The following is a 12,752-nucleotide window of genomic DNA, read 5'->3' on the forward strand; positions in this document are numbered from 1 at the left end:
ACTTGGCACCAGTTGGTCCCCTCCCTGTTTTCCTGCTTGGGTTCTGGTTCCCCAGTGAGCTCCCCATCAAGGCTGAGCCTTGGCGGGCGGGAGACAGCCACTGGAGGAGAGGGATTTCCAAGCAGGATTAAGGTTCAGGATTAAGTAGGGGCATGAAAAGGGGTCGGGTGGGGAGGGCTGGCGGCTGGGCTAATCCCAGCAGCTAATCTCCAGCTCCTCCTCCTTCCATCAGTTAACGGCCTTGACATTCCCCAGCCCCCCAATCCCTTTCTTACCCATCACCCAGTTCCAAGGGGGAAGCAGTCCCTCCATTTTACGGGTGAGAACACTGAGACTCAAGAGTCCAAGTGATTTGTTTCTGGTACAGTAGAAAGTGGTCCAGGCTGGGAACATGGCCAGCCCAGACACTTCTAACCTCCTCAGCACATAGGAGAGGGCTCAGTAAACCACCATGCACACGGCTGGTCCCCAGACCCCACTGCCACCCCCACCCCCAGTGCTGAATGAACCTCGCTCACAGCTGTCCGCAGGAGCCTCTGCTTTAGTGACTTCTAGTGGACAGGTGCAGCCCACCCTCTTGGAGCCTCACTACCTTCACTTTTGCCCACCTTTCAAGACCTTCCATGGCCCCCGTGGCTGCCCCGGCTCCCTCTCCAGCTGCTCCTCCAGGCTCTAGCCAGCAGGGGCTCTGGTCCCTGGATGCAAGTGCCTCCCATTTGAAGTAACGTTTCGATTTTAACCCAACCTTCAAGGGCCAATCCACAAGGGTCCCCTCTTCCAAGAGGTCAGGTAGGAGGCTCCCTCTCTGGATTCCCATAGTTAATTCTGACATACGAGGGGAAGGGAAGGATACTTGTGGAAACCGGGTGCCTATCACATATGCACCTGTCTCATTTTAATTCTCATAACTCTGGGGACTGGACTGGGTATCCCCTTCTTACAGGTGGGGAAGCTGAGGCTCAGAAGGGTTAAATATGTCAGCCAGGCTTACACAGCTAGTTGAGCTGCACACGGCAAACTGGTCAATGTGACACTTGAAACCTGTGGTCCACACTGTCTCTCTGCTCTGGAAGTTTGTCTAGCTTGGCTCTGGGGTTCCCATGTAGGGGCAAGGGACCTGAAAGAAAGCTCAGCTCTTCTCTAACCCATCTCCCACTGCCCCCGCAGAGCCGGCCAGGCCACAGCGTGGACGCACTCCCAGGCGGCCTCGGCCCCAGCCCCGCCTGACAGGATGAGCGGCTCAGATGCGGGGCTGGAGGAGGAGCCAGAGCTCAGCATCACCCTCACGCTGCGGATGCTGATGCATGGGAAAGTAAGTGCCTGCTGGGGAGTGCTTCGCTGTGGCTCAGGAGGGGGCAAAGTGCAAGGCAAGGCAAGACCTGGTCCTCCGGGAGGGAGTTTGATCTTGGGTATCCGGTCTCCTGCAGAGCCCCTACCCGAAGTAGGGGAAAACGCTGGGCCTGGGGTATTGGTACCCTGCTGACTCCACTCTTGTCTTGTTTGCAGGAAGTGGGCAGCATAATTGGGAAGGTAGGTACCTCGTTCTTTTCTGTATGTCCCCTTCAACCTGAGACCTCCGTCCAGGAAAGGAAGCAACGGCTGCTTGGCCTAAGAGCCGTTCTCTATTTTGCCTCCTATTTTGTCTCCTGCAGAAAGGAGAGACTGTAAAGCGAATCCGGGAACAGGTGAGGACAGAGTTTGGGAGAGGAGCCCAGGGCACCTGGTTTGGAGGGGAGGGGAGATGCCTGCCTCACCTTGTCCCTGAATCCACCATCTGGGATGACCAGTGAGTGCCCCTAGAAGGTGGCGGTTTCCAGCCTTGGCTGGGGCCTGGTGAGTGGAGAGGCAGGCAAGTTCTTGGCCAGGAAGCAGAGAAGGAGCCCCGTTGCCTGGCGCTTGTCCTGCACCCACAGAGCAGCGCCCGGATCACCATCTCTGAGGGCTCCTGCCCTGAGCGCATCACCACCATCACCGGATCTACAGCAGCTGTCTTCCATGCAGTCTCCATGATTGCCTTCAAGCTGGACGAGGTCTGTGGCTGTCTGAGGGGCTGGGGGCCACGGGTGGTTCCCCGGGAGGAACAGGACTCTGACTCCACAGAGTGGCTACGGGTGGGACGGAAGGCCAAGCTGAGGGCAGGGTTCTCTCATTGGAGTGGGACGCGGGCAGGCTTCCCTCCTTCATCCCCCAGCAGGAAGGTGCTCCAGGGGAGGGGGAGCAGCACGGGCATGCACGGCCAACCCAGTCTTCCTGCCCAGGACCTTTGCGCTGCTCCTGCAAATGGGGGGAATGTCTCCAGACCTCCAGTGACCCTGCGCCTTGTCATCCCTGCAAGCCAGTGTGGCTCGCTGATTGGGAAGGCTGGCACCAAGATCAAGGAGATCCGAGAGGTGAGGGGAAGGGAATACCACCCCAAGAGAGTCTTACCCTTCAGTTTTTTTTTTTTTTTTTTTTTTTTTGTGGTACGCGGGCCTCTCACTGCTGTGGCCTCTCCCGTTGCGGAGCACAGGCTCCGGATGCACAGGCCCAGCAGCCATGGCTCACGGGCCCAGCCGCTCCGCGGTATATGGGATCCTCCCAGACCGGGGCACGAACCCGTATCCCCTGCATCGGCAGGCGGACTCTCAACCACTGCGCCACCAGGGAGGCCCTTACCCTTCAGTTTTGAGGGAAGACCTGGGCTTACAGCTTCCTGTCCTGTGGGGAGCTCCGAGCCTGGGCATGCTCTGGGTTATGGGAGTAGCTGGAAGTGGCCCCCATTCTCTGCTTGCAGACTACAGGTGCCCAGGTGCAGGTGGCAGGGGACCTGCTCCCCAACTCCACAGAGCGTGCTGTCACCGTCTCTGGGGTGCCTGATGCCATCATCTTGTGTGTGCGCCAGATCTGTGCTGTCATCCTGGAGGTGCTGCCCTGGGGCAGGGAGAGAGGGCAGGGGATGGGCCCTGGGCCTGCCTTGTCAGGCCCTCAAATCCTAGGCATGTGACACCAGGTGGGGATAGAGCGGGGCTGCAGGGATGGATGTGAGAAGCTCCAGGATGTCGGGCTGCATTTACCTGGGGGTTATAGGGAGGGCCTTGAGAACACAGGGCCCTTGCGGAGGTCAGGGGGGGCCTGAGAAGGTCCTGATAGAGCCTCCCCATTTGTGCCTTCCAGTCCCCACCCAAAGGAGCCACTATCCCATATCATCCGAGCCTCTCCTTAGGTACTGTCCTTCTCTCCACCAACCAGGTGAGGGGGAACAGCAGGAGGGGTGGGATGTGTTATTGGAGAACGGGAAGGGGATGGAAGAAGGAACGGGGGGTCCAGGGAGAGGTGGGGAGGGGTGACTCTGGCCACACTGCCCTGATCTATCACAGTAACCCCGTTTACCCACTTTGTCCCCACAGGGCTTCTCCGTCCAGGGTCAGTATGGGGCTGTGACCTCAGCTGAGGTGAGTGACCGCAGCTCAAGGCACCCCTTCCCAAACTGAACCTCCTCTGACTCCTGACCCCTCTTCTTGGCACAGGTCACCAAGCTCCAGCAGCTCTCGGGCCACGCAGTCCCTTTCGCCTCACCCAGCATGGTGCCAGGTGAGCAGTCCCTGCAGAAGGAAGCAGGGGCAGATCCCAAGGGGCCAGGCGGCCCCTCTGGAAAGGACATGGGGAGGCAGCAAAGGTCCAGACTCACGCCCAATCCCTCTTCTCCCCCCAAGCAGGACTGGATCCTGGTACACAGACCAGCTCACAGGAGTTCTTGGTTCCCAACGACGTGAGCACGGGATGGGGTAGTTTGAGGGTGGGTAGGGGGGCCCGGGGAGTCTGGGCCTCACCTAGGGTTGAATTCCACTCTCTCTCCAGCTGATTGGCTGCGTGATTGGGCGCCAGGGCAGCAAGATCAGTGAGATCCGGCAGATGTCAGGGGCACATATCAAGATCGGGAACCAAGCAGAGGGCGCTGGTGAGCGGCACGTGACCATCACTGGTTCACCAGTGTCCATCGCCCTGGCCCAGTACCTCATCACTGCCTGGTGAGTGTGGGGTGGGGTATCACAGGTCATGGGACTTTTGTGCCTGAGAAAGGCACAGGTCGGGTGGGGAGAGCTGACCTCCCTTCTCCTGGGCCTGTCCTCTGCCTCCCCTAACCCTGCCACACTTGTTCAGTGTTGCCCCATCTTCCCCCTACATCTGTCCCCCATGTCCTGTTTCTCCAACCCTGTCTCTTTTCCCTGGGTCTTCGGTCTCCCCATTTCTCCCCTTACCCAATGCTATATTTGCTTGTCCTTTCTTCCCGTCCGCGCTCTTCCAACCTTTCCCATCTTCTCCTCAAACACACCCACCCCAGGTCATTGTTCTCAAGTCCTCTCTATTTTTCATCTAATCTCACCCCTTATATTTGCCCTCATTGCCTCCTTTCTCACCCCCGACCTTCCCCTTCATCTTCCCCCTCTATCCCTCTTTCCAGTCTAGAAACGGCCAAGTCTACCTCTGGGGGGACACCCGGCTCGGCCCCCACAGACCTGCCTGCCCCCTTCTCGCCACCCCTGACGGCCCTGCCCACCGCTCCCCCAGGCCTGCTGGGCACGCCCTATGCCATCTCCCTCTCCAACTTCATCGGCCTCAAGCCTGTACCCTTCTTGGCTCTACCACCTGCCTCCCCAGGGCCACCGCCGGGCTTGGCGGCCTACACTGCCAAGATGGCAGCGGCCAATGGGAGCAAGAAAGCTGAGCGGCAGAAATTCTCCCCCTACTGAGGCCGGCCGAGGCACAGGCACGGCGCGGGGGCGGGGGGGCAGGCAGGACTGCCGGCAGGGGGCTGCCTCCACTATCTGCCCAAGGAGACTCCACCCCGGGGAGGGGGGGGGTCCCAAACGCCGCTAATGCCCAGACGCATGGATGCACCCCCCACCCTGCCCCGGTCTGTGGGAGTTCCTGCTCTCGGAGTGGGGGTGGTTTTTGGCCCAGGGTTCTGGGAGCTGCAGCAGCCCCAAGGTAGGGGTCTTGATCCCCTCTAGCTCTGTGCTTGGATGCAGGGAGCATCCTAAGTGCCCCCACTTTGCGGGGGGTCACTCATGCACTCCCCATCCCTCAGGGCTTCCCTGCCTCCTGTCCCCCTGTGGGGATCAGGGAGGAGGCCTGGGGGTGGCTGGGGGCCATGCTTCTCTCCCCACCTCCCTGCAGATTCCTGCTGCTTCCACTGATACCCTTTTGACTGGAATGGACTGGCTGGGCTTGGCAGAGGGCAACCCGAAGAGGGGGCACTGCCAGGCAGCTGGGGGAGTGGCATGGGGGCAGGGGCCGAGTTCTCAGCAGCAGACACTCTGTACAGTTTTTTCAATTCCTGTTTTTGAATAAATATTCTGAGAGACCAGGAAGCTGTGAAACACTGTGGGTATTGGCAAAACCTCCAGAAAACGGGTGTAGCTGAGACCCCAGAGGACCCCATCTGTGACTCCATCAGCCCTAGCTGGGCCTCGGCCCCTTCCACATGCCAGTTGTGGGGCTTCAGGGCTCTTTGGGGGGTCATGTTGTCCAGCCTCCTGCCTCTGGCACCAAAGCGATCCAGTTGTTTTCTGGGCATTTTTAGAAGCTGATGGAGGAGTTGCCGTAGTTTTGTCCAGCCTCTCCTTGGCGCAGATGTGCGGGAGGTCTTTCTGAATGTCCCTTCACTGGTTCCTCCTGCTGTGGCTGTAACCCAGACCCTGCCCTACTTGGCCCATTCCCTTTGGCTGTGAGCCATTAGGGCCCTCTTCTCTGTGATCCTGCCCACCTCTGCTTCTTCCTTGGCCTGGGGATCATCCGTGAGTGTCCAGATCACCCAAGCTGGAGGAGCCCTTAGAGATGGTCCAGGGTACAGATGGGAAAACTGATGCCTAGGGAAGGGTAGGTCTGTGTACAAGGCCATGCAGAGTTGGGCCCAGAACTCAGGATTCCTAGCTCCCAGAAGCCTCTGGGCCTCACTAGGCTGCAGGCCCCCTTTCTCCCATTCCAGAGCCAGAAGTGCAGGCAGGCTACCTGCCATAAGCTGTGCTGGAGGCTGGATGGGCCCTTTGTGATACCACCCTGCTTTCTCCAGTCCCGGCTCACCTTGGGAGACATCTCTCACGTGGCCTCTGGCATGCTCAGGCTCTCCCTTCCTGCCAAATCCCCGGCTTGTTCTGGTGCCTCAGAAGGGCCTAGGACAGGGCCCTCTGGAGGTCTATGGAGGTGCTGCAGGAGGGCCCGCGGGTGCCAGGCCCGCGAAGAGCAGGCCCGCGGGGGCCGGGGTAGCGCTCGTCGGGCGAGACGGCCCAGCGTCCGGCGTACAGGGCGCTGCAGCAGGCCGTACAAGAAGGGGTGGGCCGCGAAGGCCGTGTAGGCTACCCAGGTGACGGCCGCCTCGGCCGCGGCGGCCTGGGCAGCGGGCGCTAAGCACGCACAGCCGTAAGGCAGCCAGCAGGCTGCGAACTGGCCCACGGCCAGCGCCGGGGCCAGGGCTGCTTTGCCCCAGGGCGGGCGAGGCCGAAGGGGCGGCAAAATGGAGAGGCGGCTGTCCAGAGAGTCGGAGCGCGGCCGGGACCCGCGCGCGGGCCGCGGGGGCCGCAGGGCAGCGCGGCGCGCCACGAGGAAGATGCCGCCGTACGCCCCGAGCAGCAGGAGGGCGGGCAGCGCGAAGGCCAGCAGCGCCCAGAGCGGCCGGAAGGGCTCGAGGCCCCCGGCCAGGACAGAGCAGCGAGCCGGGGCAGGGGGCGGTGCGGGCGGCGGCCCGAGCAAGGAAAGCGCGCCCAGCAACCCCGCCGCCGCCCACACGGCAGTGAGCACGAGGGTGGGCGGAGGCCGCGCGCCGGGCCGCAGCGGGTGCACTATGAGGCGGTAGCGCGCCAGGCCGAGCGCCGCCACGCCGAGCGTACAGGCGGGCAGCAGCGCCGCCGAGAGGAAGCGTGCCGCGCGGCAGGGCGCGGGGCCCAGGCGCACGCGGCCCAGCCCCGGCGGCGGAGCGGCCAGCAGGCCCAGCGGCATGATGGAGCCGGCAGCCAGCAGGTCCACTACGCACAGGTGCACGAGGTAGAGCGCGTCGCGTAGTCCCGGCGTGCGCAGCACCACAACCAGCAGTGCGCCGTTGCCCAGCAGTGCTGCCGCCTCCACGACAGCCGCCAGGATCAACCCCATCGAGGCTGCGACTTCTGGTGTGTTCAGCCCTGTGGCGTTGGCCATTCGAGCGCTCAGGCTTCACCCTGTGCTGGGATGCAGAGAGCGAAATGGAGCTTCCCCCGCCCGCCCCTCGCCACCCCCGGCCCCATTCCCATCACCTTGTCTGTTGCTCCTCTAGCCTCTCACCTCACAGGCTGCCCAGGCGCTGGCTCAGACACCCAGGCTGCCATTCTCTTGGGGGCTTGGCCGGCCCCATGGAAGTGTGCAAGGCTGGGACTGTGGCTCTCTCCTCCACCCCAGCAACTCAGCCCCTGCTGGAGATGGTACTGGCTGTCACTTTGATGCTGCCCTTCGGAGACACACAGAGCTGGCAAGGGAGGGGCAGGGCCTGGCACCGGCCCCCTGGGTCCTAGCAGCTGCCAGCTGGAGGCTGAAGGCTGTGCTGTGGAAGTGCTGTGGGTGCTTCGGGAGGGGGGCACAGAGCAGGCACAGGCTGGAGTGAGACTCAGCACATTAGAGTGTGGGCTTTGGAGTCAGCCACATCCTATTCTGCCTTTTCCAGGGGTGGGAAGTGCCGCCCCCCACATCTGTCTTCCGCCATCCCCATCAGTGGGGTTAATCGGATCATTCAGCCTTTGTACTGAGGGGAAACTGAGGTACCAGTGAGACAAGAGCTGGAGCTGGGAGACCCCTAGGTACCCTCTGGTCCTCAGGAGGGCTAGTTCTCTAGGTAAAGTGAGGGGAAAAGCACAGGACTTGGCACATAGTAGGTTGCTCAGCTGGTATTAGCTCGGCACAGAATAGGTGCTTCAAGACACTGTGGAATTAATGAGAGGAACCCTTAGGGAGCAACTGCTGTTTGTTTTGTTTTATTTTTGCTGTTAGCAAACAAGTCCCCTTCTGCTAAGCACACTCTGAGTTTTCTTTAGGAAGCCACCTCTCCCCAACTCAGGACATGTGGTTTGGGTGAGCAAGACCCTCACCTTTCATAACACATTCCTGACTAGGCATGAAACCCAGTCCTGGCCAGTCAGTGTGTTGCACCCCCCACCACCAAGGTATTGGCTCAGGGAAAGCCATGTGACTCCAATGGGGCATATGCCCCCCAGGTGGTGTCACCCAGTCCCATGGCAAAACCCCATGTATACCCTGATGGCTTGCCTTTGTGTCTGAAGCTCCTTCCTCTCCCCTGAACCCCAGTCTTGGGTTTCCAGCTGTCTCTTCAACATCACCCCCAGTACAGGGTCTACTGGGCATCTCAAAAGTCCTGTGCCCCAAAACAGGACTTGACTCATGACCCCCCACCCCAATCTGCTCCACAGAGTCTTTCCCTTAGTAAGTGCCATCTCAGAAGCTTCCATTGACACCTCCCTTTCCTCCACACACCACATCCAATCCATCAACGTGTCTGAATCCAGCCATTTCTCACCACCACTACCATGCTCCCAGCCACTATCACCCCTCACCTGGACCATTTCAGACCCGTCCTGGCCTCCACTTCTGCACCTTGTGCTGGTCATTTGTCTGTTTTCCCTTAGATCCATTCCCATCTTCCACAGCACTGCTCTGCCTTCTAAGAAACTGATTTCCCAGGCTCCTTTGTCATTTGATTTTTAGGTAAATTCAGCCAATGGAAGTTACCAGCAGAAGGCTGGAGGGTGGCAGGAGGGAAGAAGCCAGGGTATTTTCCCTTTCATGCTCAGCCTGGATCTACCTCTGGATCTGCCTCTGTGGAGGACATCCTCTCTCTCCTTAGCCCTGGCTCCCTTCAGGCAGTCCCCTCTGGGGTTCTGGTGCCTGCTGGGTGACCCTGGCCTCTGGGCACTGGAATACCATCATCCTTCCAGCCTAAGAGTGGTAGCAACTTCCTGCTGTTGCTAATCCCAGGGTTGACTTACCAGCCCCTTTGGTAGTTCAATTCCTTCCCTGTATCAAATTCCTCTTGTCTGGAATACATAGAGTGATTTCTTTTTTGTTGATTGGATCTTGACTGACACCATAGATCCACTCTCTACACAGCTGGCTGAAGTGGATCCCTCTAAAGACAAATGAGATCAGGTCATGATCCTGCACTCATCCTTCCAAGAACTTCCCATCATCAAAATAGAATCTCACCTCCTCTTTGCTGAGATGGCCTTCTCTCCACCTCTCTGACCTCACCCGCCTCCTCCTTGCCTCCCATACTTCCAGCCGTACAGTCTCATGCTTGTCCTCCCACATGTCAAACTGGTTTCCACCTCAGGATCTTTGCATGTGCTATTTCCTCTGTCAGAACACCCTTGCCCCACATCTCTCCATGGCTTGCTTCCTCACCTAATTCAGGTCTCTGCCTTCAGTGACCATCTTTTCTAAAATTGTCCCACTTTCCCATCACTACTCCTTTAACTCTGCTTTATTTTTCTTCCTGGTACTTTTCCTACCGATACTGTATTTCATATCTATGCACATACTTGTTTAGATCCTGTTTTATTAGAATGCAAGCCCCTTGAGAGCAGGGACCTTGTCTGTGTCTTGCTTGTGCCTGTGCCCCTAGAACCCCTCATAGGCACGCAGTCTGCATCAGCACAGATCTGGGTGGCAGACAACAGGGCATGAACCTCTGGATTTGACTCACCTGTTGCTGGAATTCGAAGGGCCCCGGTCCAATTCTCTATTATTCAGATGAGAAAACTGGTGCTCAGAGAGGGAAGGAATGTGTTCTGGATTACACAGCCAAGTTATACCTGGAAACCAGGTCGCCTGCTTCCTAAGCTCTGTCCACACAGGCACCACTTCCTGTACTTGACCACAACTTGAATGTGGGCATTTGCCTCCAGGAGGTGAAGCTGGATTCTTGAGGTCTTGGTTCAGAAGAAGGAGAGAGCATTGGCTTTCTCACTGCCCAGTTAGGCCTGCAGGCCTGGGGCAGCCCCCAAGCCACCAGGGTCTGGGGAGGGCTCAGCAGGGCCAGGTGGGAAAGCAAATGAGAAACAGGGGACTAGGGAAGGCAATAGGGAGGGATGGGGACTATGGTGGGTTGGAGAGTGCATGCTCCCTGCAAAATCATTCAACTAAATTAGCAATTAAAACACTTTGGGGGCTTCCCTGGTGGCGCAGTGGTTGAGAGTCTGCCTGCCGATGCAGGGGACATGGGTTCGTGCCCCGGTCCGGGAAGATCCCACATGCCGCGGAGCGGCTGGGCCTGTGACCCATGGCTGCTGAGCCTGCGTGTCGGAGCCTGGGCTCCGCAGCGGAAGAGGCCACAACAGTGAGAGGCCCGCGTACCGCAAAAAAACAAAAACAAAAACAAAAACACTTTGGGAGGGACTTCCCTGGTGGTGCAGTGGTTAGGAATCTGCCTGCCAATGCAGGGGACACGGGTTCGAGCTCTGGTCTGGGAAGATCCCACGTGCCGTGAAGCAACTAAGCCCATGCGCCCACAACTACTGAGCCTGCGCTCTAGAGCCCGTGAGCCACAACTAACTACTGACCCTGTGTGCCACAACTACTGAAGCCCGCGCGCCTAGAGCCCATGCTCCACAACAAGAGAAGCCACCACAGTGAGGGGCACGCACGCTGCAACGAAGAGTAGCCCCCACTCGCTGCAACTAGAGAAAGCCCGCGCACAGCAACGAAGACCCAATGCAGCCAAAAATAAATAAATAAAATTAATTAATTAAAAACAAAAAAGGGCTTCTCTGGTGGTGCAGTGGTTGAGAATCCGCCTGCCAATGCAGGGGATATGGGTTCGAGCCCTGGTCCATGAAGATCCCACATGCCGCGGAGCAACTAAGCCCGTGTGCCACAACTACTGAGTCCGCATACCACAACTACCGAAGCCCGCGCACCTAGAGCCCGTGCTCCACAACAAGAGAAGCCACTGCAATGAGAAGCCCACTCACCACAACGAAAAGTAGCCCCCGCTCGCCGCAACTAGAGAAAGCCCGCGTGCAGCAATGAAGACCCAATGCAGCCAAAAATAAATAAATAATATAAATAAATTTATTAAAAACAAAACAAACAAAAACACTTTGGGACTTCCCTGGTGGTCCAGTGGTTAAGACTACATGCTTCCACTGCAGGGGGTGTGGGTTTGATCCCTGGCTGGGGAAGATCCTGCATGCCGCGCAGCCAAAAAAAAAAAAAAAATACACACAAAACACTTTGTAGTTCATCTGTTTTTGTTTTTTGTTTTTTTTCCCAAAGAAATGCAGGAAGGATAAACCAGAAACTACAGCAGGTGGTTGGGCATGGAGTGAGAGGGCTAGGAAGACACTCTTCTGAGCATAGATTTGGATAGATTGGACTTTTGAGAACCATGTTAATGCTCTACATGTTGAAAAAAATAAATCAATGAAGATGAGAAAAACCCTAAAAGTGAATATAAATAGAAGCAAATGAACCTACCTGCATTTCAAATGAATAGTATAACCACACTGAAGGGAAATAAATAACTAATCCAAGTAACATTTGAACCTGTGTTCAAATTGTTGCTTTGACCATTGACCCTCAGTCTAAAGACAAAAAGATAATCTTGAATGATTCAGTAAATCTTGAGCTCTAATTAGAAAGTTTGTTTTTCGCAATGGTATTGGGTGTAGCAATTCTGAAACTGCTTTTTGTGAGGGATTGAGCAAATAAGTAAATATATTGACGTTGATGAGAACCAAAGTTCTGACAGTTGGAGAAGGGAGTAAAACTATGGATATGGGGAAGAATGGAAAGACCATATGGTGTTGGATTGGAATTGGAGAAACAGACACAGATAGATGTGTTTATTTACATATACATATTTCCTAGCCCTCTTTGCTACTGGGACTGAAAAGCAATGACACCCAGTACCAAAGAACATACCTACTGCCCAGATCTTGGATTCTAAATACCATTTCCTGCTCTAGGGAACCAGGGCTCCTTGGAGAAACGGCTGATTCTAGCTTTGTGCAAGATGAGCCTGGAACATCGTGTGATACCAGAACATAGGGAAGTGCTCATAAAATGATGTAGATACAGGAGTCAGCTTGAAGGACCTTCTGCTGGCCAAAGCTGGGACAATTTGAGGATCAAAATAATAATAGTAATGGATTATAACCCATTGCATAAAATAGGAACCCACAAATCCATACTGATAATAAACAAAGGGGGCTATTATTAATAAATATAGAAGGAATGATGTAATTAAATTAGATAACTATCATTTGCAACCATCTTAGCAAAAATCGATTCAAGTCATCCATTTCAGGTAAAAATCATCATTGGATTTCAAAGCTAGTGGGTGAAAGTTGATGAGGAATGGGACACTTACACCTCAAAATATTTCTCCACAGATTACTGATTAATTAAAAATGGGGGAAATGGTAACTTCCCAGTGGAGAAACCTGGTGGACACGACCTTGAGCAACCAAATTTACATCACCAAGAATGGGACATATCCCTCCTGATACAGTGCACCGAGGACACAGCATTCATGTTATGTTCCTGCCCAAACTGCAATGCCCGAATCTAATCACTGCAAAACATCAGACAAACCTGAACCGAGAGACAGTCTATAAAACAACTGGCCTGTACTCTTCAGTAGTGTCAAGAGTGTCAAAGTTATGAAGGAAAAAAAAAAGGCTGAAGAATGATTTCAGATGAAAGGAGACCAAAGAGACATGACAACTAAATGT

General features: G+C 56.2%; 2 protein-coding genes across 5 annotated transcripts; one reads left to right on the forward strand and one right to left on the reverse strand.

Moving 5' to 3' along the window:
- Window positions 1–1,231: 1,231 nt before the first annotated feature.
- On the forward strand, window positions 1,232–5,345 carry PCBP4 (poly(rC) binding protein 4; the record flags this gene model as incomplete). Of its 3 annotated transcripts, none has more annotated exons than XM_079713198.1 (12): window positions 1,232–1,312; window positions 1,507–1,530; window positions 1,653–1,685; window positions 1,914–2,030; window positions 2,259–2,390; window positions 2,774–2,902; window positions 3,154–3,228; window positions 3,387–3,431; window positions 3,507–3,570; window positions 3,696–3,748; window positions 3,838–4,007; window positions 4,442–5,345. In XM_079713198.1, 12 exons carry the CDS (start codon window positions 1,232–1,234, stop codon window positions 4,728–4,730), a joined length of 1,212 nt encoding a protein of 403 aa, XP_079569324.1. In that variant the 3' UTR covers window positions 4,731–5,345. The 3 variants fall into 3 exon arrangements, with proteins under 3 accessions (XP_079569324.1, XP_079569326.1, XP_079569325.1); XM_079713200.1 differs by having other exon boundaries at window positions 4,639–5,345; XM_079713199.1 differs by lacking the exon at window positions 2,774–2,902.
- A 733-nt stretch (window positions 5,346–6,078) lies between these two features.
- Window positions 6,079–7,337, reverse strand: GPR62 (G protein-coupled receptor 62; the record flags this gene model as incomplete). Of its 2 annotated transcripts, none has more annotated exons than XM_079712188.1 (2): window positions 7,299–7,337; window positions 6,079–7,195 (listed from the first exon to the last, which is right to left on the reverse strand). In XM_079712188.1, exon 2 carries the CDS (start codon window positions 7,168–7,170, stop codon window positions 6,079–6,081), a length of 1,092 nt encoding a protein of 363 aa, XP_079568314.1. In that variant the 5' UTR covers window positions 7,171–7,195; window positions 7,299–7,337. The 2 variants fall into 2 exon arrangements, with proteins under 2 accessions (XP_079568314.1, XP_079568313.1); XM_079712187.1 differs by having other exon boundaries at window positions 7,294–7,337.
- Window positions 7,338–12,752: the final 5,415 nt, after the last annotated feature.

The sequence above is a fragment of the Hyperoodon ampullatus genome (assembly GCF_949752795.1).
Source record: "Hyperoodon ampullatus genome assembly, chromosome: 10".
Lineage (NCBI taxonomy): Eukaryota > Metazoa > Chordata > Mammalia > Artiodactyla > Ziphiidae > Hyperoodon > Hyperoodon ampullatus.